The following is a 24,444-nucleotide window of genomic DNA, read 5'->3' as shown; positions in this document are numbered from 1 at the left end:
ACATATGCAAAGAGAGAGAAAAAGAGAAGGCGCCTCCAGGTTAACGACAAAATAGCTTTAATAAATAATAGGTGACAGCATCCACTTCCACACTAGATGTAAGCTGGGATGGTGCTCTGGTGCCTCTCTGTATCAGACCATCCGTTAAAGCAGGAAGTCCAGCTGGAACAGTGTGACCATCGGAAGCGAGGCATGGAGCGCAGCGTGAGTCGGGGTGACGTCACTGGGAACTTTGGCATGTGACGATGTTTCGAAGCTGGCACTGTGTATGACAAGATGCTTGAAAAAGAAGCGCACTTAGTCATACACAGCGCCAGTTTCGAAACGCCGTTGCATGCCAAAGTTCCCAGTGACATCACCACGACTCACGCTGCGCTCCACGCCTCGCTCCCGATGGTCACACTGTTCCAGCTGGACTTCCTGCTTAACGGATATTCTGATACAGAGAGGCACCAGAGCACTATCCCAGCTTACATCTAGTGTGGAAGTGGATGCTGTCACCTATTATTTATTAAAGCTATTTTGTCGTTAACCTGGAGGCGCCTTCTCTTATTCTCTCTCTTTTCATAAAAGTGAGTAAACCACTCTTTTATTATATCTGTTTATGTGACAACACTAAAGATATAACAGTTTTCTACAATGTAAAGTAGTGCGTGTACAGCTTGTACAACAGTGTAAATTTGCTGTCCCCTCAAAATAACTCAACACACAGCCATTAATGTCTAAACTGCTGACAACAAAAGCGAGTACACTCCTAAGTAAAAAATGTCCAAATTGGGCCCAAAGTGTCAATATTTTGCGTGACAACCATTATTTTTCAGCACTGCCTTAACCCTCTTGGGCATGGAGTTCACCAGAGCTTCACAGGTTGCAACTGGAATCCTCTTCCACTCCTCCATGATGACATCACGGGGCTGGTTGATGTTAGAGACCTTGCACTCCTCCACCTTCCGTTTGAGGAGGCCCCACAGATGCTCAATAGGGTTTAGGTCTGGAGACATGCTTGGCCAGTCCATCACCTTTACCATCAGTTTCTTTAGCAAGCCAGTGGTCATCTTGGAGGTGTGTTTGGGGTCGTTATGTTGAAATACTACACTGTGGCCTAGTTTCCGAAGGGAGGGGATCATGCTCTGCTTCAGTATGTCAAAGTACATGTTGGCATTATGGTTCCCTCAATGAACTGTAGCTTCCCAGTGTCGGCAGCACTCATGCAGCCCCAGACCATAAAACCCCCACCGCCATGCTTGACTGTAGGTAAGACACACCTGTCTTTGTACTCCTCACCTGGTTGCCGCCACACACGCTTGACACCATGTTTATTTTGGTCTCATCAGACCACAGGACATGGTTCCAGTAATCCATCTTCTTAGTCTGCTTGTCTTCAGCAAACGGTTTGCGGACTTTTTGTGCATCATCTTTAGAAGAGGATCCTTCTGGGGTGACAGCCATGCAGACCAATTTGATTTAGTGTGCAGTGTATGGTCTGAGCACTGACAGGCTGACCCCCCCCCCCCCCAAAAAAAAAATGTTTTCTCAATGCTTTCTCATTTTTCATTATATAGATTCAAAATATATTTATATATGTATATATATATATATATATATATATATATATATATATATATATATATATATATATATATATATGTGTGTGTGTGTTCAACTGAACATCTTTCTTGAATTCAATGTTGCAGCAGGATTCAATAAAACATAAACACTTTTAGTTCCTCTTATCCTCTGGATCCAAGTGAAACCCAAGGGTCTCAGAACAGAACATTTTACACAACCAAATATTCTGACTTAGAAAATTAAGTTCTAACTTTTTAAACAATATTACATCAGAAACACTGAAATTCTGGGAATTCAAAAAGTAATATATCCCAAAAAATGTGTCACTTTATGTCTGAATTCAAACTTTCCCACTAAAAACGCTAAGCACTTTATGGATTCAATATATTAAGTTGTTGCAACTTTATTTTGCTTGCTTAATCTCAGCAACTCTTAAAGGGGGTCATTTACTATAGTGCCACAGCGCTAATTGCTGCTAATTAGCGCTAAAACGATATTCACTATAGCGCTTGAGCGAAAATACTCCCAAAATCGAATTTACTATAGCATCCAGAATCGAAATAGCGCCCAAATCCTTACTCTGCTAAGAGGCTGGAGAATTGCACATGGGAATAATGTTTAGAGCATGATATAATTACCTAAATGGTACTGAAATATGCAGTATATTATTTAAAGATAATCTGCTTTTAAACTGTGTGAAAAAGTGATTTCTACACTGAAATATCGTTAAAAGTCTGAGGCCCCATACACACGATAGAATCCATCCGCAGATAAATCCCAGCAAATGGGTTTCTGCGGATAGATCCTATGGTGTGTACACGCCAGCGGATCTGTTTCCGCGGAGAAATCTCCTCTGGGATGGATTCCAGCAGATCGGATATTTGCTGACATGCACAACAAATCCATCTGCTGGAATCCATTCCAACGGATGGATCCGCTTGTCTGTACAGACTCACCGGATCCATCCGTCCAAAGGGATTCCCCGCACGCGTCGTAATGATTTGACGCATGCGTGGAATTCCTTATATGACAGCGTCGCGCCCGTCGCCGCGTCAAAATCGCGGCAACGGCGCGACACGTCATCGCCAGAGGATTTCCGCGCGGATTTCAATGCGATGGTGTGTACACTCCATCGCATAGAAATCTGCTGAAATCTTTGAGAGGATTTATCCGTGGAAACGGTCCGCTGGACCGTATCCGCGGATAAATTCTCTCGTGTGTATGGGGCCTGAGAAGTGAAAATGTCCCTGTTTTTGGACAACTGGGTGTCAACACAACTGAGCATGCTCAGACCTGCAAATAGCTCAAATTTTAACTCAAGTGTCTTTTTTAACAAGAGTTTTATTAAATACTGAAATGAGAGCTATTTAGAGAACATTTTTTGGAAGTGAAAATCTGAGCTATTATAGTCCAATGCAAGTTTTAGCCACAAGAAAACTGCCAGGAGAACCTTGGTCAGGAAAACCGGCCGTGTGTATGCTTCCTTGTAGTGTTTCCCATAGGAAAACTGCGGGTAAAAAAAATGTTCTCAATTTTTAAACCGCAGTTTTCCTGTCGGAGTGATGTGATGCGAGTAAGCATCACATGACATGGAACATGTCAGCCACCTTTTTCCTGTTGTTCACTTCATTTTGACTGCATCGCTTTGGTTGGTTTTTGGATTTTATTTGTACAATATTTGTACAATAAAGACATCGTTTTAAGGAGTGCGGCAGTCCAGGATCTTCTTCTATCCAATGATCCTTCTTCTATCCAATGCAACTTTTGGTTTAGTGGGACGGAAGCAAAGCCAAGGGATTAGCAGTTTTTAGAGCGTGATCATCTCTCACGGTTTTCCCAGCCAAAGAAAAATACATCAGTTTTCCCGGCGGGAAAAATTATCGCGTGTACTAGGCATAATGGTACAATTGTAACTTTCACAAATAAATCCTTTTAATGTTGAGATGAAATGTATCTTTCTCTGAAATAATATTTTCCTTTGCAACATTGTTGCTACTACATAAAATATTAAGTTTTTTAAGAATGTGGAATGGTTTGATGTTTTTTGGTAAAATATATTTGTCTCTGTCACTTTCACTTGTTACTCTCCATCTCACAACAATCTTTATAATAATACCACTGCTGATGCAAATTTAAAATGAGTCACAATTTCTTGTGCTTTTTATGATTTCTAAATAATCATAATTTGAGCTCCAAAAATTTGATATGTGTACCAAAATCAGAAATCAACATGTAATTCCCAACGATTTTAGGGTAATATCACTATTCTACACTCACCCACAAAAAAACACCAAATATCACAGAATAAATCAAGAAGAATAACTCTTGAGTAATGTAATTCCATCACCTGTATGTCCAAAGAAATGTGGCAGCTCCGTGGCTTAGAGGTTAGAACTTCTGCTAAGCATCCCTGAGCATCTTGGTTTTAATCCCAAACATGCTGCTTCATGTAGAGAAGTTGTCTCATCTCCCAGGTCCTAAAACTATGTCTAAATGTAGTATTTATGTGTAGGAGGGTTCCACCAACATTGTAAATCTTGCCAGATACACAATTTAGCCAAAAGTATTGTGACTAGGGTTGAGCGAACCCGAACTGTAAAGTTCAGGTTCGGTACGGACTTTGGGTTTTTCCAGAACCCGAACCCGAATAATTGAAAAAAGTTCGGGTCCGGGATCGGAGTTCGGGAAAAAAAATGTGCGGAGGTCCCCACAAATTCAATAACCAGACCCTTTAGGTCTGGTATGGATATTCAGGGGAACCCCCGCCGTCAATTTAAAACAAAAATGACGTGCGGTTCCCCCTAAATATCCATAACCAGACCCTTCAGGTCTGGTATGGATATTTAGGGGAACCCCGCCGTCAATTTAAAACAAAAATGACGTGCGGTTCCCCCTAAATATCCATAACCAGACCCGTTATCCGAGCACGTTGACCTGGCCGGCCGCAGAAAAGAGGGGGGGACAGAGTGCGGCCCCCCCCTCTCCTGAACCGCACCAGGCCACATGCCCTCAACATGGGGAGGATGTCCCCATGTTGATGGGGACAAGGGTCTCATCCCCACAACCCTTGCCCGGTGGTTGTGAGGTATGCGGGCGGGAGGTATATCAGAATCTGGAAGACCCCTTTAACAAAGGGGACCCCCAGATCCTGACCCCCCCCTGTGTGAAATGGTAATGGGGTCTTTCCTCTTCTTGGGCTTACCCAGTGACGTAGCAGAGGGTACGTCAGAAGGGGCGGGGTCACGTGACGGGTGGGGGGGTCAGGATCTGGGGGTCCCCTTTGTTAAAGGGGTCTTCCAGATTCTGATAAACCTCCTGCCCGCATACCCCCACAACCACCCGGCAAGGGTTGTGGGGATGAGACCCTTGTCCCCATCAACATGGGGACATCCTCCCCATGTTGAGGGCATGTGGCCTGGTGCGGTTCAGGAGAGGGGGGGGCCGCACTCTGTCCCCCCCTCTTTTCTGCGGCCGGCCAGGTCAACGTGCTCGGATAACGGGTCTGGTTATGGATATTTAGGGGGAACCACACGTCATTTTTGTTTTAAATTGACGGCGGGGTTCCCCTGAATATCCGCACATTTTTTTTTTCTAAAAGTCCGTGTCCCATTGACTACAATGGGGTTCGGAGTTCGGGTTCGCTCAACTCTAATTGTGACGCCTCTAATTGGGGGTGGGTGTTTTGATAAGTGTCTTTTTTAATATTATGTTGGAATCTTTTGAAGAATGACTGTTAAGTTTGTTTCTATAATCTTGCAGATAAAAATGTGATGTGTTGTGTTGCCCATTATACACTGAAAGTAAAGCTGTGTCCACTCTTAAAGTTTTGTCAAATTTTAGATTGTAAGCTCCTATGAGCAGGGCCCTTCACTTGAAGTAGTGCAATTTCAAAGTAGCAAGGTCAGTGCGATTTCGGGTGCTACTTGATGGACATCTGTGTAACTTCATCCACAGATGTCTATTGAAGTCACACCTGAAATCGCAATAGTAGTGCAGGAACTACTTTTGCAAATTGGTGCCGTGCCATAAAATCGGTGCTGCATTGATTGGAACAGTGCCATTGTTGCCAATAGTCATGTGATTTGATCTCTAAACTTATGAGCACAAATGTACATCGTTGCCAATATTGTAAAAAAAAGTTTATAGGGAAACTTTTTTGTCTGTAGGCGAAGTCTAATTATAATTAGGTGGCAGGACATTCGTTTGTAGGCCGCGGCAAAAGAATTGTGTGGTTTAAATGAAAAATTGGATGTGGCTTAAATGGGGCGTGACAACATAATTACCCCGCCCTCTTATGTCGTCACCACCCAGAGCATGCTGGGACTGTGACGTCATAAGAGGCCTATATAAATCGTTGCGCACCGCACACCCGGCATTACAGCGGGAGGGAGCGTCGAGTCAACATCAGAAGAAAAGTAAAGGGAAGAAGGTGACGAGGAAGACCGGGCTGGCTGCCGCTAGTAAAAGAGCTGCAAAGAAGATAGCGGCGGCGCAGCCCGGAAGAAGGCACGGAGAGCAGGAGAAGACCCGGGGAACGCGGAGAGCAGAAGAAGAGAGCGGAGAAGACGAAAGAAGACCCCCGAAGTCAGAAGAAGACCCCCGGAGAGCGGAGAAGTCGGAAGAAGACCCCCGGAGCTGACTAATAAATGATTTGAAAAACCTTTGTAGTGTGTTTATTTTTTTTTACACTTTTCCTCCAGGTGAATAGGTAGGGGTACGATGTACTATTAAAAGGGGCTTCTAGATTCCGATAAGCCCCCCGCCCGCAGCCCCCGACAACCAACGGCCAGTGTTGTCGGGAAGGGGCCCTTGTCCTCATCAACATGGGGCAAGGTGCTTTGGGGTGCTGTTGAGGGCATGCGGCCTGGTACGGCCCAGGAGAGGGGGGAGCTCGTCCCCACCCCCTTTCCTGACCGGCCGGGCTGGTGCTCGGATAAGGGTCTGGTATGGATTTTGGGGGGGGGGGACCCCACGCCATTTTTTCGGCGTGGGGGTTCCCCTTAAAATCCATACCAGACCGAAGGGCCCGGTATGCTCATGAAAAATAAAAATAAATGGCGTGGAGTTCCCCCTAATTATTAGGGGATCAAAGTTGCGTCCCTGCTCATTGAAGTCGTACTTCAAGTTGTGGGAAAAAGTCAGATCCACAGTCGTATGACTGTCTTGTCAAAATCGCGGCTGCAAATCGCAGAAAACTTGCGGTAAAATCTCGCGACTTTGATGTCGCACAAGTGTGAAAGGGACCTTAGTAAGGATTCCGGCTCCTGCACCCGGAGCCAATAAATGGATCGGCTTTGGGTGCCGACATCACGGGCCCCCTGGACAGCTAAGTGTCCTTATATTAAAAGTCAGCAGCTCCAGTATTTGTAGCTGCTGACTTTAAAAAAAAAAATCCCCAGGCTAAAACTCCTCTTTAAAAAGCACATTCCTATAAAGAATCAAATTCCTCAAAGCAGACGCTCTTTTCGGCCTTATGGTCTACAGAGTTTCCTGCATATCTGCTACCCTTTCCTGTATCTAATCTCCTCTTGCCGACCTGATCTGCCTTGACCTTTCTAAGAACTCCTGTACCCTGTCTGTACCCTTCCTATTTGCTGTTCTGACCTGCCTTTTGGTTACTGACCCAGCTTGCCTGACTCTGCTCTGTATCCTGAACCTTCATCTGTGCTCAAAAAAGGGGAAGGAGAGGGGAGGTGCCACCTAAGTGTAGTATTACGGTATCAGTATTTATTGCACAAGTTTTAAAAACATTAATGCCGCGTACACACGATCATTTTTGGGGTTGTAAAATATGATTTTTTTTTTAATGTCATTAAAAACGATGGTGTGTGGGCTTCAGAGTATTTTTCGCGTTCTGAAAAACGGGCAAAAAAAAAATCGTTGTTTTTCGGGTTGTAAAAAATGGTCGTGTGTGGGCTTTAACGACGTGAAAAATCCGCGCATACTCCGAAGCAAGAGACGGGAGCGCACGTTCTGGTAAAACTACCGTTCGTAATGGAGTAAGCACATTCATCACGCTGTAACAGACAGAAAAGCGCGAATCGTCTTTTACTAACACAAAATCAGCTAAAGCAGCTCAAAGGGGCATGGAACTTCCTCTTTATAGTGCCGTCATACGTGTTGTACGTCACCGCGCTTTGCTAGAGCATTTTTTTTGTTCACGATCGTGTGTAGGCAAGACCGTTTTAATGATCGGGTTGAAAAAAAAGTTTTTCTAGAGCCTGAAAAACTTCATTTTTTACAACCCGAAAAATGATCGTGTGTACGCGACATTACAAGATGTAAGAGATAGTCAGGCCTCGTACACACGACCGAGTTTCTCAGGAAAAACCAGCAAGAACCTTGCTGGGAGATATTTTTTGGCTGAGGAAACTGGTCGTATGTACATTTTCGTCGAGGAAACTGTCGAGAACCTCGTTGAGCCAAAAAGGGAGCAAGTTCTCTATTTTCTCGACGGGAGTCTGAATTTGGCTCGTCGAGATCCTCGACGGGCTGGTTTTCGACAAGAAACTTGGACGTCTGTATGCTAAGAAACCCGCGCATGCTCAGAATAAAGTAGGAGACGGGAGCGTAACTTCAGTAAAAGTATCGTTTGTCATTGAGATAGCACATTCGTCACGCTGCCAACATTATTGCATCGTTTAAATGCCGCGCATTTCAAACATCTTTAGAATGGGATAAAAATTAACACTAATTTTCTTCTTTTGCTGCTGATATTCACACAGATTAGTGACAAGTTTTTTAACCTTTTTCATGCTGATCTCATGAATATTTTACAATATTTTCTCTCTGCCGTTTTTGATTGCTTTATTTCAAATCCAGTTCTTCATTTAAAGCGGAGGTTCACCCATAGAGAACACATTTTCCCCTTAGATGAATGCTCGTTTTGTCTAGGGGAATCGGCTAGTTGTTTTAAAATATGAGCTGTACTTACCGTTTACGAGATGCATCTTCTCCGCCGCTTCCGGGTATGGGCTGCGGGACTGGGCGTTCCTTCTTGATTGACAGTCTTCCGAGAGGCTTCCGACGGTCGCATCCATCGCGTCACGATTTTGCGAAAGAAGCTGAACGTCGGTGCGCAGGCGCAGTATAGAGCCGCACCGACGTTCGGCTTCTTTCGGCTACGAGTGACGCGATGGATGCGACCTTCGGAAGCCTCTCGGAAGACTGTCAATCAAGAAGGAACGCCCGCTCCCGAAGACCCATACCCGGAAGTGGCGGAGAAGATGCATCTCGTAAACGGTAAGTACAGCTCATATTTTAAAACAACTAGCCGATTCCCCTAGACAAAAATGTCAAGTTATCACCATTCTAACCTTCTTGTTTGGTCTTATCTGATCTGTCCCTTAATAATTAGAACTTTTGTATTCTTTGTAAAGTTAACCTGCCTTCTCACAAGCGACATTTTTATTTGGAGGAAAAACACATAGACAAGTATGAACTGTAATTAAAAAAAATACCATTTATTTAGGTCAAGTATATAAAGTAAAAAATCAATATAATAAATTAAAGGCAGCACTCAATAACCTGCTGCCATTTGTGCACTTGACTGAGGAGACTAAAATTGGGACATTGAGAGGATCATACAGGAAGGAGCCCAATCTGGTCTTGGACTCCCAATGTTCTGGAACAGGAGCAGGTCAGTCAGATGTCCCAAGGATGTGATTCTACAGCAGACTGCCTTCTGTCACACCACCTGGAAGCAAGGTAATCACTTCCTGCTCTTCCGGACAGCCTTCCTTGCAGCCTTCACTGCAGCCTGCTCTGCAGCCTTCTCTGCAGCCTTCCTTCTCTGCTTGGCTGGAGGCGGTGCCACTGGAGGTGTACTCATGCCAGGAGGAGGAGGAGAAGGTGGAGGAGGTGGAGGTGGAGGTGGAGGAGGGTCAGAAGGAGACGAAGGATAAGAAGGAGGAGAAGAATGAGAAGTATTAGGAGGAGGAGGGGGAGGAGGAGGAGGATCAGAAGGAGAAGAAGGATAAGAAGGAGGTAAGAATGTGGAGGAGGAGGAGGTGGAGGAGGAGGAGGATCAGAAGGAGAAGAAGGAGGAGAAGGAGGAGAATAATGAGAAGTATTAGTAGGGGGAAGATGATTTGGATGAGGAAGTTGGTAAACAGCTGGTGGGGGGAGGATGGCCGTGGGAACAAATTACTGTGTCCTCAGTGAGTAGGCCCCTCACCCCCTTATTGAGCAGACTTATTAGCAGGAGCTCAAATAAGAGGCTCTGCTCCTCACTCATTTGGCCCATTTTGGCCATCACAAGGCTGCCATAGCTCTCCTCTGTGGTGGTAGGCTGCTGGAGGGAGGTCTGTGCCTCACGAATCAGGCCCAGTGCTGCTTCACCGACCCTCATATCCCTCCTGGCCCTTCTAGTTTGGGGGCGGATGTACTACTACTGGGCCCTGCCACCTCCTCTGTGCCACTAGGCCCTGCCACCTCCTCTGTGCCACTCACCCTGGCCTCCTCCTGCCTGGCACTTTCCTGACCCTCCTCCTGGCTGATGTCTGATGGCTGATGTCCTCCTGTGTATAAAAAAGAGACAGTTTGAATGTTGTGTTTAAAATTCACACACAATTTCCAGCTCATGACTGTTGCAAAATGTTTTACAAGAATTTGAAAAGCCAATCATTCTGACCCCAGCAGTTTGCATTTTTTGGCCACTACTGACTAATTATATGGAAAACACATTTAGCTAAAACATTCTTTTTTTTAACATATTAAAGTGGAGGTTCCACCTGAAAAAAAAAATATTCCACCAAAAATCAAAAAAAAAATAAAAAAAATGTAAAAAAATAAAAAAATTTACTCACCCTAAATAGCTGTTATGTGGAAGTGCCAAATCTGCCTCTTCATCCTCCGTGGTGGATTCTCTTCCTCCTCCTACACTGGGTGTCTTCTTGTGAATGGGACGCACTGAATTCTGGGAACTGTGTGTGTCCCAGAAAGCAGCCGGCCCATTCACAAAGCGCCACACTGCTTGCGCATGCGCAGTAGGAAACGGGCAGTGAAGCCGTACCGCTTCACTGCCTGTTTCCCTTACTGTGGATGGTGGCGCTTTGAGCTGCTATGATCGAGGATCGGCCTCGGCGGGGGCTGACATCGCTGGCGGCTAGGAAAGGTAAGTGTCCTTATTAAAAGTCAGCAGCTACAGTGTTAGTAGCTGCTGATTTTTTTATTTTTAGTTTTTGTAATGGAACATCCGCTTTAACATCTATTTTTCAGCAATTAAACCCCACAAATTAGCACATTTAAAGTACTATACTGGGCTCCAGGCAGGCAAATCCGGCTGTTCCTCAAGGATAGAAGGCTCCTCTTGATCCTGAGAGGGCTCCCCTTCAGAAGGAGGATCAGGTTGGATGCAGGGAAGGCTGGAGGGAAGGCTGGAGGGAAGGCTGGACCTTGATCTTCTCTGTCTGGGGGGAAGGCTGGAAAGTGACTCCCTTACTTCCAGGTGGTCATTCAGAAAGGACAGTCTGCTGTAGTACCACAGAGAAGGTACATATACATGCCCTGCTCCTGCTCCAGACCTCATCGAATACAGGACCTTGTTGCGTTCCTTCCTGTTTGAGCCTCTCAATGTCCCAATTCTAGTCTCCAGCTGCTCAGCTGTAACATTGGGCCCCACCTGTCTTTGCACAAATGGCAGCAGGCTATTGAGTGCTGCCTTTCATTGTTCTCTGTTTCTGGACCTTGGGTCTTTTGTGGCCCAAAGAACAGGCAGCTCTCTCCATTTGTCAATGAAGAGTGCAAGGAAATCCTTTTTATTGAAATTATTCATTTTTTCTGCAAGACAAAAAAAAAACAATATTGACAATCACAGTCTAGAAACTCGAATAATCTTTATCCCCATATAGCCCTTAAATGTCTTTGCAGTATAGGCCACTGATGTCCCAAGTTCAAAGTATATACTCATCGTTCAACCGTCTTCCTCTGCACCCCGAACGTACGTACGTACGTACGTACGACACATGTGTGTATGTTTTCCCGCCCCTTCTATTTCGTCGCGCAAACGACAAGTAGGAATTAGCTGAGCAGGTGTTGGTCGATACTCGGTCATGTTAATCAGGAAACGAAGACCAGGTGTGTGTAATGAGGCGTAGATCATCATTTTGGGGTGAAACGTTATAAAAGCACTACGCTCAAGTTTTGTCATGAATTCAAACGACGATATTCATCATGCAAAAAACGACGCGTTTCATGCTAAAAAAACGACATTGCCCACACAACATAGTTTTAGCAAAATGCTCTAGCAAAACGTGGTTACGTACAGCACGTACAACGGCACTATAAAGGGCCATTTCCATGCCAGATCTTGGCTGACTAAAATCTAAGTTCTGTTTATTGTAGCTTTCTGCTAGGTTAACATCATATCTAGCCCACAAACTCAAACGTTAAAAATTTAGTTACGTCAGTTCCTTTGTACGGTAGAAATGGAACTTTGCAATAATATTGCAAGGCGGACCTTCTGTTTTTTTAGGTGATAGGGCTCTCCGAACCCTGTCCACCTTGAGACATTCTACCGGTATAGTAGGTTGTAGTTCTTGAAAAAAGTGCTATGATTATGGCCTGTAAGTCAGTCACAGTTTCAGGGATTTCCTCTAATGCGCAAATTTGAGCGCCTATGTACGATTTTCATAATCTTCCAATCTGGTCTGTAGAACCGTATTTTCCTCTTTTGGGTTTTCAATTTCTGTTGTGTAATTTAATGCATATTTTTCCACATCATCAACTCGAATTTCAAGTTCAGACATGCGCTGGCCCAGTTCCCTAATCTCTTTAGTTAGACTGGTAGTAATAAGGTCTGAGGTATTTTTCAGTGATTTCTGAAACAGTTTCCTCGTACACACGACTGAGTTTCTCGTCAAAAACCAGCAAGAAACTTGCTGGTATTTTTTTTTTAGCCGAGGAAACCGGTCGTGTGTACACTTTTTGACGAGGAAACTGTCAAGGATCTCGTCGAGCCAAAAAGAGAGCATGTCTTCTTTTTCCTCGACGGCAATGGAGAAATTTGGCTCGCCGAGATCCTCGACAGCCTAACAAGGAACTCGACGAGCAAAACGATGTGTTTCGCCCGTCGAGTTTCTCGGTCGTGTGTACGAGGCCTTACAGGTGAAGCCATTTCCTCCTGTGAGGTATTCTCATTATCCTGCTTCTCTATTACATTATCTGAAAGGGCTTGAGACAGTGTGTGTGCTTTTAACGTTTTGTCATCTCTGTATGACACTTCTGTCATGACACTCCCAAACTCATCTAGCCAGCCCAGCCCCCCATCAGAGGGGGTGATGAACAGTGTTGTTCATCTTCCTTTAAAAAAGTAACTAGTTACAATTACAAGTTACTTGCCCGAAAAAGTAACTAAGTTAGTGACTCAGTTACTATATTAGTTACTCGGAAAAGTAACTGAGATTTTTTTTTTATATTCTACAATGCAATTACGTTCTATAACATCTTTAATATCAAAGATGTTTATATTAACTGATTGAAGAATAAAAACACTATATACAGTATTTTAGAACATTTCGAGCTGTGTACAATTATTAATATCATCATCACACTCCAGTGCCCAGCAATACTGTACAATATAGATTCAGTGTGCAGTGTGAGTGACACTGCTGCAGTGCACACTGAATCTATATTGTACAATATTGCTGGGCAGGTGGAGTGTGATGATGATATTAATAATTGTACACAGTATTGCATTTGCTGGGCCTGCCATATACTGTACTGTACACTATACTGTATAACTGCACTACAAAATTCCTTTACAAATAATGCATATTTTAAAATGTTATTACTAACAGCAAATGCAATACTGTGTACAATTATTAATATCATCATCATCACACTCCACCTTCCCAGGCAGCAATACTGTACAATCATAGGATTGCGCACGGGGTGTGCCGGGTGTGCCTGGGCACACCCTAATCACCCCATTCTGTCTCCAGAGATCTGCTGCCTGTGAAACAGTTTCACAGGCAGCAAATCGTAATTTTTGCCAGAGCTGTTAAGTGCATGAAACTGTCCGCTAATGTCACTGCAGGCAGGAAGAGAGACGAGCTGTCATGGTGATGTCGGGGTGGGCGGGACCGAACAGTTAAAAAAACAATCAATGGGATGGGGGTCTGGGCGGGCCGCAACATTCCTTTGGCTCCGCCCCCTCTCTGAAGCATCTCAATCATTGGCTGGTGTAGAGGGAGCTTGGTCCTGCCCACCCCCGACATCGCGGCTGTTCTGTGACTTACAACTCAGCCGCAATGTCGGGGGTGGGCGGGACCAAGCTCCCTCAACACCAGCCAATGATTGAGATGCTTCAGAGAGGGGGCAGAGCCAGAGGAATGTACCGCCCCACCCAGACCCATCCCATTGACTGTTTGTTTTTTTAACTGTTCGGTCCCGCTCACCCCACATTCCCTCTGACTGGTTTCTCTCCCTGCATGCAGCCAGTAGCATCCCATCAACCCCAGCACTGCCACTGATCACACCCCCCAGCACTGCCACTGATCACCCCCCCAGCACTGCCACTGATCACCCCCCCCCCCAGCACTGCCACTGATCACCCCCCCCAGCACTGCCACTGATCACCCCCCCAGCACTGCCACTGATCACCCCCCCAGCACTGCCACTGATCACCCCCCCAGCACTGCCACTGATTACCCCCCCCCAGCACTGCCACTGATCACCCCCCCAGCACTGCCACTGATCACCCTCCCCAGCACTGCCACTGATCACCCCCACCCAGCACTGCCATTGATCACCCCCCAGCACTGCCACTAATCCCAACCCCCCACCACTGATCCCTTCCCCATCAACAATGCCACCCATTCTATCCCCCCCAGCATTGCCACTGATCCTATCCTCCCAGCACTTCAACTGATCCCACCCACCCCCCCCCCCACTGCCACTCATCCCCCCCCCCAGTACTGCAACTAATCCCCTTACCCCTCCTCCCCCACCACAACCCTACCACAACTACTGATCCCATCCCCCCAGCACTGCCACTGATCCCCCACCAACCCTGCCACTCATCCCATTCCCCTTAGTGCTGCTAACCCCCCCCCCCCCCCAAAAAAAAAGCAATGCCATTGAGCCCATCAACCCCCAGCACTGCCACTGATCACCCCCCCAGCACTGCCACTGAGCCCATCAACCCCCAGCACTGCCACTGACAACCCCCCAGCACTGCCACTGATCACTGCCCCTCAGCACTGCCACTGAGCCCATCAACCACTCAGCACTGTCACTGATCACCCCTCAGCACTGCCTCTGAGCCCATTAACCCCCAGCACTGCCACTGATCACCCCCCCTCAGCACTGCCACTGAGCCCATCAACCACTCAGCACTGTCACTCATCACCCCTCAGCACTTCCACTGAGCCCATCAACCCCCAGCACTGCCACTGATCACCCCCCCTCAGCACTGCCACTGAGCCCATCAACCCCCAGCATTGCCACTGACCACCCCTCAGCAATGCCTCTGAGCCCATTAACCCCCAGCACTGCCACTGATCACCCCCCCTCAGCACTGCCACTGAGCCCGTCAACCACTCAGCACTGTCACTGATCACCCCTCAGCACTGCCACTGAGCCCATCAACCCCCAGCACTGCCACTGATCACCCCCCCCTCAGGACTGCCACTGAGCCCATCAACCCCCAGCACTGCCACTGACCACCCCTCAGCACTGCCACTGATCACCCCCCCAGCACTGCCACTGAGCCCATCAACCCTCAGAACTGCCACTGATCATCCCCCAGCACTGCCACTGAGCCCATCAACCCCCCAGCACTGCCACTGATATTCCCCTCAGTGCAGCCACTGACCCCGTTACCCCCCCCCCCCCCCACCACAACTGCCACTGATCCCATCAACCCCCTGCACTGCCACTGATCACTCCCCTCCAGAACTGCCACTGAACCCATTCCCTTCCCCCCACCACCACTGCCAATTGATATATATATATATACTGTATATATACATTCACACACACATACATGCGCGTGCGTGTGTGTTTGAGTTTTGGGGTGCACACCCTAATCCAATAGGCTGCGCACGCCTATGTGTACAATATAGATTCAGTGTGCACTGCAGCAGTGTCACTCACACTGCACACTGAATCTATATTGTACAGTATTGCTGGGCACTGGAGTGTGATGATGATATTAATAATTGTACACAGTATTGCATTTGCTGGGCCTGCCTGGGCATGTGGAGCGGTCCGGTGGAGTGTCAGTGACACTCCACCGGACCGCTCCACATGCCCAGGCGGGCCCAGTAAATGCAATAATGTGTATAATTAATTATCAACTGCCCACTGCCCAGGCATGTCATCCTTTGTGGGGACTGGGGAGAGCCTGGATAAGCCCGCTAAGCTGCCTGATATCATGATCTGGCTCTGACTCCCCACCTCCTGAGTCTGTGTGTCCTGTCCCGTGTACTGTGCGGGCGTACCTGTGTGCCTCTCCATCCCCGACTGTCATGTTGATGATCTCCTCGGTGGGCTCCAACGCCGCTGTTCCATCCGTTTTAGGCATCCGGGCGGTCCCACTCCCATCTCACTGTCAAGTATCAAAAATCAAAATAAAAGTTGCGCTAGAAATACCACCTAGTGAAGAGTGTATGTATAAATATTAAGGGGCAGATCCACAGAGCGAGTACGCCGGCGTATCAACTTTCAAATTACCCGCGTCGTATCTTTGGTTTGAATCCTCAAACCAAGATACGACGGCATCTGGGCTAAATCCGACAGGTGTACGTCCTCGTACGCCTTCGGATCCAAGATGCAATACTTTGGCGTCCGCTGGGTGGCGTTCACGTCATTTTCTGCGTCGGGTATGCAAATTAGCTATTTCCGATGATCTACGAACGTACGAGCGGCCGGCGCATTTTTTTACGGCGTCTCTAGTCTGCTTTTTCCGGCGTATAGTTAAAGCTGGTATTTCGTCGCGTATAGTTAGACCTGCCATGTTAAGTATGGCCGTCGTTCCCTCGTTTATTTTGATTTTTTTTTTTTTTTGCGTAAGTCGTCCGTGAATCGGGATGGACGTTATTCATGTCTAAGTTAAAAAAAATGACGTCGTTGCGGCGTCATTTAGCGCAATGCACGGCGGGAAATTTAGAAACGGAGCAAGCGCAGTTCATTCGGCGCGGGGATGCGCTTCATTTAAATGAAACACGCCCCCTAATCGCCGATTTGAATTCCGCCGCCAGAGATAGACTACGCCGCTGTAACTTACGGCGCAAATTTTTTGGGGATTCGAACCGGGCCAAAAGTAAGTTACAGCGGCGTAGCGTATCTCACATACGCTGCGCCCATCTATTGCGCCCAGCTAAGTGATGTAACTTTTATTACTCATGTATACAAGTCCTCATAAATAACTCTTCATTATTTTATAGCTGCTTTGCAAATATCCAGAGGAGAGACTGGGGATCAGTGAAGACATCCGATCCCACATCTTCATGGAATCCATCGACTGGGAAGAACTAGAGGAAGGAAAAGCATCGCCCCCTTTCCAATTGGACATGGTAAGTACCCAGATCCTAATTGGACGATATTACTATATATATGACAGATTGGAGCAATGCTGCTCATTATTAAACAATAAGTCCAGAGATCTATAAACATTGAATATGACGCATTGTGTTTACTTTTTACAGCTCATGGACATGGATATAGATGACCGACTTTCTCCATCGGCTATAATGCCATATACATCAAAGAAGCCAGGAGAGGAGATATACCTACCCAAGTTCACATACATCAGCAGCATGTGGGCACGCATGTGAATCTGCATTAGACGACGACATCGTCCTGCGAAGATTCAGAAAAAAACATTCTACGCATTTTAGACAATTTGTTAACATCACAGAATTGTTACCACCATTGTTTACACCACAGATGGCTCATCCAGGGAGTAATCCGATCGCCTTCAGGGGTCAGGAAGGAATTTTCCCTGTTGGAGCAAATTATACCATGCTTCATACGGGTTTTTCGCCTTCCTCTGGATCTACAGGCGAGTTCCATACTGTACAATCAGCTGTACTTACCTCCCAGGGTGATGAACTGTTAGTGCCCAAGAAGCCTGTGTGGTGGTCTGGGGATTTGTAATCCTCGCTCTTCTCCCTCTTCTATCTGAAGAGTGAGGATTTCAAAGCTACTACACAGGCCATGTGCCCACTGACAGCTCACCCCAGATGGGTGTTATGGAATTCACCTGTAAAACAAGCCACCAATTCCTATACATACAGAAGAAACCACCAAGAACTTGTGTCCTGCACCTACAGCGTCTCCTTGTTGATAGAAACCATCAAGCTTTGTGTCCTGTGTCACCCACCAAGAATGTCTTCCCTGTAGGTGCAGCGTTTTTTATACTGGAACCGCTAAGCTATGCTCTGTATGTAAAGAATAAAAAAAAAAAAAACTGGCCAGAGAGGGATTACTTTGACGCAGTTGGCCGGCTTAAACATGTATTGCGATATATGTGAACCAAACATCCCTCATTTTATGCAAAGTTTGTTTGATATGGAAAGGGTAAATATCAATGTGCAGAGCATTGATTTATAGATTATTTTCTCCCAACACAGCGCACAACGCAAAGTCGCTTGTTGTGGCGCACGGCACATTCTGTTGTGCAGATTTTGGAAATATTCTGGAACAAGATGGATCAAGTTTGTGGCAGAAGAGGGGAGAAGGTGATCTTTATTTATATTGGCCACATTGTTTACTAGGAGCAATAATGGCATTTTATTCAGATTTAATGTGAGGCTCTCATTAAAGATATATCCTTTAGTACAAATTCAAACAATCGAAAATAAATAAGAGGGACGCCTCAAAGAGTTTGAGAAGAAAAAGGAGGTGTGTGAAATGTGCTGCCAAGAGGGCACGGGGGTACATCATTGGTGTCAGTGAGAATAAAATAAATTCCATTATTGTGTCAGTGGGTTAAAATAAGTCCTATCATTGGTGTCAGGGGGATAAAGTATATATACATATTCGCCAGCACACCAGGGATCATTTAAAAAAACGTCTAAAAATTGAATGCATATCTATTGATCCAAAAAAGCAACGTTTCGAGGACCTCTTAGTCAGGCAAAAGATACAAACACAATAAAGCAAACAAATATATATAGGAAACTGTCACCAATAAAATCCTGTGAAAAATAAAACCCACCCATCCCAAACACCTCCTCCCCCTACCCTCCCCTCCAATCAGGAACCTAATGTACCTATTAGTGACCAGTTAATTGCAAACAGACATAAGCAAAGAGTCACATGGGGTACATACCCCCCGCTGTACTCGCGATCGCAGCGGCGATCGCACAGCTGCTTCGTTGTACATTGCCAGAGAAAAGTGCATAGATCACATACCTGCAGAAGGAGCCAACAATATACCCCTCCGCTGTGCCATCGATCGTAATCGCGGTCGCACAGCTGATATCAAGTGTACTGCCATGGGGTCAGTAGGAGAAAATAAGCCCATCATTGGTGACAATGAGCACAGAACAAAGTCCACCATTGGTGTCAAAGAGAATAAAATATGTGTCAGGGGTATAAAGTACACTCCATCATTGGTGTCAGGGGGATAAAGTACACGCCATCATTGGTGTCGGGGGGATAAAGTGCACGCCATCATTGGTGTCGGGGGGATAAAGTACACGCCATCATTGGTGTCGGGGGGATAAAGTACACTCCATCACTGCTGTCAGGGGGATAACGTTCACTCCATCATTGGTGTCAGGGGGATAAAGTACATTTCATCATTGGTGTCAGTGGGATAAAGTACATTTCATCATTGGTGTCAGTGGGATAAAGTACATTTCATCATTGGTGTCAGTGGGATAAAGTACACTCCATCATCGGTGTCAGGGGGATAAAGTACACTCCATCATTGGTGTCAGTGGGATAAAGTACACTCCATCATTGGTGCCAGGGGGATAAAGTACATTTCATCATTGGTGTCAGAGGGATAAAGTACACTCCATCATTGGTGCCAGGGGGATAAAGTACACTCCATCATTGGTGTCAGGGGGATAAAGTACACTCCATCATTGGTATCGGGGGGATAAAGTACATTTCATCATTGGTGTCAGTGGGATAAAGTACATTTCATCATTGGTGTCAGTGGGATAAAGTACATTTCATCATTGGTGTCAGTGGGATAAAGTACACTCCATCATCGGTGTCAGGGGGATAAAGTACACTCCATCATTGGTGTCAGTGGGATAAAGTACACTCCATCATTGGTGCCAGGGGGATAAAGTACATTTCATCATTGGTGTCAGAGGGATAAAGTACACTCCATCATTGGTGCCAGGGGGATAAAGTACACTCCATCATTGGTGTCAGGGGGATAAAGTACACTCCATCATTGGTGTCAGGGGGATAAAGGTCCAACGTGAGACATGCACAAAACCACCCACATGCACACGCATAGGGAAGCAAAAAAAATATTAAAATAATAATGAAAAGGCTGAAATCAGGGTAGGATGTTGGAAAAACCATATACCAGTTTTTTATGGAGACTAGTTGAAAAGTAAATATATGAGAGCTAGATATCGAGTTAGCTAGGAAAAATAGGATTTTGAATAAAAGCATTTTGTAAGGTTAATCTATGTTCCTCTGAACCCGGGTTGGACTCTTGGGTGTGTGGAAGAACCTTTGATGCGCATCGGATAATTAAAAGCCACTCTGTATTATGGTGGATTTCAACTAACACTGGTTTATTTGTCACACAGCATATTTATGCATTCATCATTAGGAAACCCCCCTGCGGTGCAACCAATTACAGCAGGACACGATGTTTACACAATACAGTATGTTAGGTTCCAAGCAACACATATACTATTTTGCCTGCAGGTAATTCTATTGTCTTCAGTAATGATACACTAGCTTCAGATAATCTGGTATTTCCTGAAAACAAACACATTCTTGTTATGTTTATGGTGCTAACTGCAGGCTACAATCTTATCAAACTAAGTTAAATGCCATCTACACATTCTTCTGATGTCTTCTCTATGTAGGCATACAAATAAATGATTTCAAATTTATTCTAGTTAAAACATAAAGGGGTACTCTTTCAGAACCTTACACTTACCTGTAAAATCCCTTTCTTTGAGTACACCACGGGACACAGAGCCTTCATAGTGGGTTGTATGGTCACCAGAGGTGATTAGACACTGGCACAACCTATGAGAACAAGTTTCCCTCCATATAACCCCTTCCATACAGGAAGTACCTTAGTTTTTTGTAGCAAAGCAGTAAGTATCTCATAGATGGGGGGGACCTCTGTGTCCCGTGGTGTATTTAAAGAAAAGGATTTTACAGGTAAGCTGTTTTATCAAAAATCCTACTTTCTTTATCGTACACCACGGGACACAGAGCCTTAGTCATTACATAGTAGGACGTTCCAGAGCAATGCTCAATATGAAGGGTGGGAGACACAGAGCCATCATGCCGCCAACGGACAAGAAGCCCTAGACCGCTGCCTGCAGCACACTTTTTCCCCGAAGACAGAATCCTCATGTCCTCTCACATCTATTTGATAGGATTTTGTAGATGTATGGACTGAAGACCAAGTTGCAGCTTTACAGATCTAAGCCATTGAAGCCTGGTGATGCACTGCTCATGAAGCATTGATCGCTCTGGTCGAGTGCGCTTTAACAGGAAAGGGAGGAATCTCCTTCTTTAAATCATAAGCTTGAATAATCACTTGACGAATCCACCTAGCAATAGTGGATTTTGATACCGGTTGGCCCTTTTTGGGGCCATCTGGTATAATGAACAAAACATCTGTTTTACGTATATGAGCCATATCTGGCAGATAAACTTTTACTGCCCTCACTACATCTAGAGAGTGCAATAACTTTTCCTCCGCTGTCTGCAGTTCAGGAAAAAAGGAAGGCAAAACAATGTCTTGATTTAAATGAAACGCCGATACCACCTTTGGAAGAAATGTAGGATGAGGGCGTAGTACAATTTTGTCTTTGTGACAAATTAAATAAGGTTCCTTAGAAGAAATAGCTGCTAACTCGTATACCCTTCTGGCAAAAGAGATAGCAATCAGAAAAGCCAATTTCTTGCTCAAGAGAATCAAATAAATCTGATGAATAGGTTCAAAAGGGTGCTCTTGCAGCACTGATAATATTAGGTTCAAATCCCAAGGACACAAGGGTGACTTGACTGGCGGGTTTATCCGCAGTACTCCCTGAATAAATGCCCGAACTAGGGAATGAGATGCCAATGGTTTCTGAAAAAAGACTGATAGAGCTGATATTTGACCCTTGATGGTACTGGGCTAATGGGCTAATTTCACACCAAGAAACATACGCTTTCCAGACTCTATAGTAAATTAGCCTAGAGGCTGGCTTTCTTGCATTAATGAGTGTAGAAAGGTCTTGAGAACCAAGTATACTGCCCGAATCTCTAATATGTTGATGGGCAGGCTCTCCTGTGCTTTGGCCCAGGTACCCTGGGCTGAGGCCTCCTCTAACACGGCTCCCCAGCCTAACAGGCTGGCATCCATGGATACCACCTTCCAAGTGCCTGGAAGGAAGGGCCGTGCTTTCCGCAAGTTTCTGCTTTTTAACCATCAACTGAAGCTTTGGGGCACCCGTGGAGACAGATGAATGGGAAAATCCAAAGTTTGGTTCTTCCTGTTCCAGGCAGCCAGAATGCTGCCCTGTAGAAGTCTCGAATGAAACTGGGCGTAAGGAACCGCTTTCCTTACATCGGACCGTTTTCATCAGACAAACCGATCGTGTGTACGCGGCATAAGAGCTTTAAGAGGAGCCAGCATGAGAATGTGCAATGTACAGCAAACAGACAGAACAGGCCATGCTCCTAGGTGTACAATCAATATGTGTTGGAATATCCACTTGTAGTTTCCACATGACCGTATAACAATGCAGAAGCACAGCTGGGAGACAGTTATCACCCCATAGCAGATATAGCTAAAAATCGGATCTTCATGGCAGGATCACCAGTTAGTTATCATTGAAAGCTGCACATTTTAAACATTTTGAACACAACTTTTGAAACAACAAATTAAAGCCTATATGAGATCTTATTGGTTGGGTTTAGATCTACTAGCGCTGTTTCTAACAGTGTGTAGATGAATCCTCAGCACGACTTAAACACAGGAACTTTGAAAAGGTGGATGTACAATATATATTGGGGCCAGATCCACGTAGCCTGGCGCATTGTTGCGTCCGGCGTAGCGTATCTCTGATACACTACGCCGCCGTAACTTACAGCGTATTTTCCTTATCCTCAAATAATTTGCGCCGTAAGTTACGGCGGCGTAGTGTAACTTTGGCGGCGTAAGGGCGCGCAATTCAAATGGATGTGATGGGGCGTGTTTTATGTAAATACGTCTTGACCCGACGTAAATTACGTTTTCTTAACGGCGCATGCGCCGTCCGTGGGGGTATCCCAGTGCACATGTTTGAAATTAACCCGCAACAAGCCAATGCTTACGACGTGAATGTCATTCTACGCAAAGCCCTATTCGCGAACGACTTACGCAAACAACGTAAAAAAAATCAAAATTAGACGCGGGAACGACGGCCATACTTAACATAGGATACGCCTCATATAGCAGGGGTAACTATACGCCAAAAAAAGGCTTACGGAAATGACATAAAAAAATGCACCGGCCGGACGTACGTTCGTGGATCGCCGTATCTAGCTAATTTGCATACTCGACGTGGAAATCGACGGAAACGCCACCTAGCGGCCAGCGTAAATATGCACCTTAGATCCGACGCCGTACTAAGACGTACGCCTGTCGGATCTAGCACAGCTTCAGGCGTATCTTGTTTTGTGGATACAAAACAAGATACGCTGGAGCAAACTAGAAGTTACGCGGCGTATCAATAGATACGCCAGCGTAACTTCTTTGTGGATCTGCCACATTGTCGTCTTAGTGTGCTTTTACTTTTGTATGTTTTGCTACATAATTTGGTGATTTATTCAGGAAGGGGAAACCAAAAGGTCACAATTCTAACTCTAAAGAAGGAGCTTTATTTTCCACCATACACCCAAAACTCTCTGTTTTGACTGAACTAGCTTTTCTTTACGTAATATTGCAACAAGTGTGCAAAAAAAGATAAAGATAAAGTGCTTATGATGGGGAAAAAAACACAGAACACTGAAAATATTCAGAATTCTGCAGAGGAGGTTGAAATATATGGGAGCCGTCTGCGTGAAGTTACTTTAGTGCAAGATACTGTTTAAAATTGCGAGTTGTGGAACTCCTCCCTGAAGTTTTTTATAGATAAGTAAGCTTCAAAGTTTTTAGTTTTGCACAGCCTCCAGACAGAGAACTTCATCCAAATCTGTCAGCACAAGGTAAGAGATCCGAGCCTGGTACATCACACTGATAAACATATATATATGCACACTATGGGCCATATTCTCAAACAAGTTACGCCGGTGTATCTACTGATACACCGGCGTAAATCGAATTTCCCGCCGGCGTATCATTGTTTTCTATTCACAAAACAAGATACGCCGGATTTAGGCTAGGATCCGACTAGTGTAAGTCACTTACACTGTCGGATCCTAAATGTAATTTGCCGCCGGCCGCTAGATGGCGTTTACGTTCAGGTCTCATTTGTTTATGCAAATGACCCTGATACGCCGATTCCCGAACGAAATCGCGTCGCGTAACCGTCGCTTACGTCGTTTGCGTAAGCGTAAGGTTACCCCTGCTATATGAGGGGTAACCTTACGCCAGTCCCACGTACGCCATGTTAAGTATTGCGTCGGGCCCGCTTCGTCTTTTCCCGTCGGGTATGTCGTTTTACTAAGTCGTTCTTGAATACGACTTTACGTCAATGACGCACACGTCGGCATCATTGACGTTTTCCGTCGAGAACTGGA

General features: G+C 45.5%; 1 protein-coding gene across 1 annotated transcript in view; it reads left to right on the top strand.

Moving 5' to 3' along the window:
• The first annotated feature begins 108 nt into the window (after positions 1–108).
• LOC120918335 overlaps positions 109–24,444 on the top strand; it is a 101,088-nt gene continuing 76,752 nt past the window's right edge. The window contains exons 1-4 of the mRNA XM_040329874.1: positions 109–204; positions 16,959–17,087; positions 17,220–17,344; positions 17,461–17,575. Coding sequence (XP_040185808.1) covers positions 109–204; positions 16,959–17,087; positions 17,220–17,344; positions 17,461–17,575 — 465 coding nt within the window. The remainder of the gene's footprint in view (positions 205–16,958; positions 17,088–17,219; positions 17,345–17,460; positions 17,576–24,444) is intronic.

Source organism: Rana temporaria, chromosome 12, assembly GCF_905171775.1.
Source record: "Rana temporaria chromosome 12, aRanTem1.1, whole genome shotgun sequence".
NCBI lineage: Eukaryota > Metazoa > Chordata > Amphibia > Anura > Ranidae > Rana > Rana temporaria.
The sequence above is the reverse complement of the archived record's forward strand: the minus strand, read 5'-3'. Positions and strand labels throughout refer to the sequence as shown.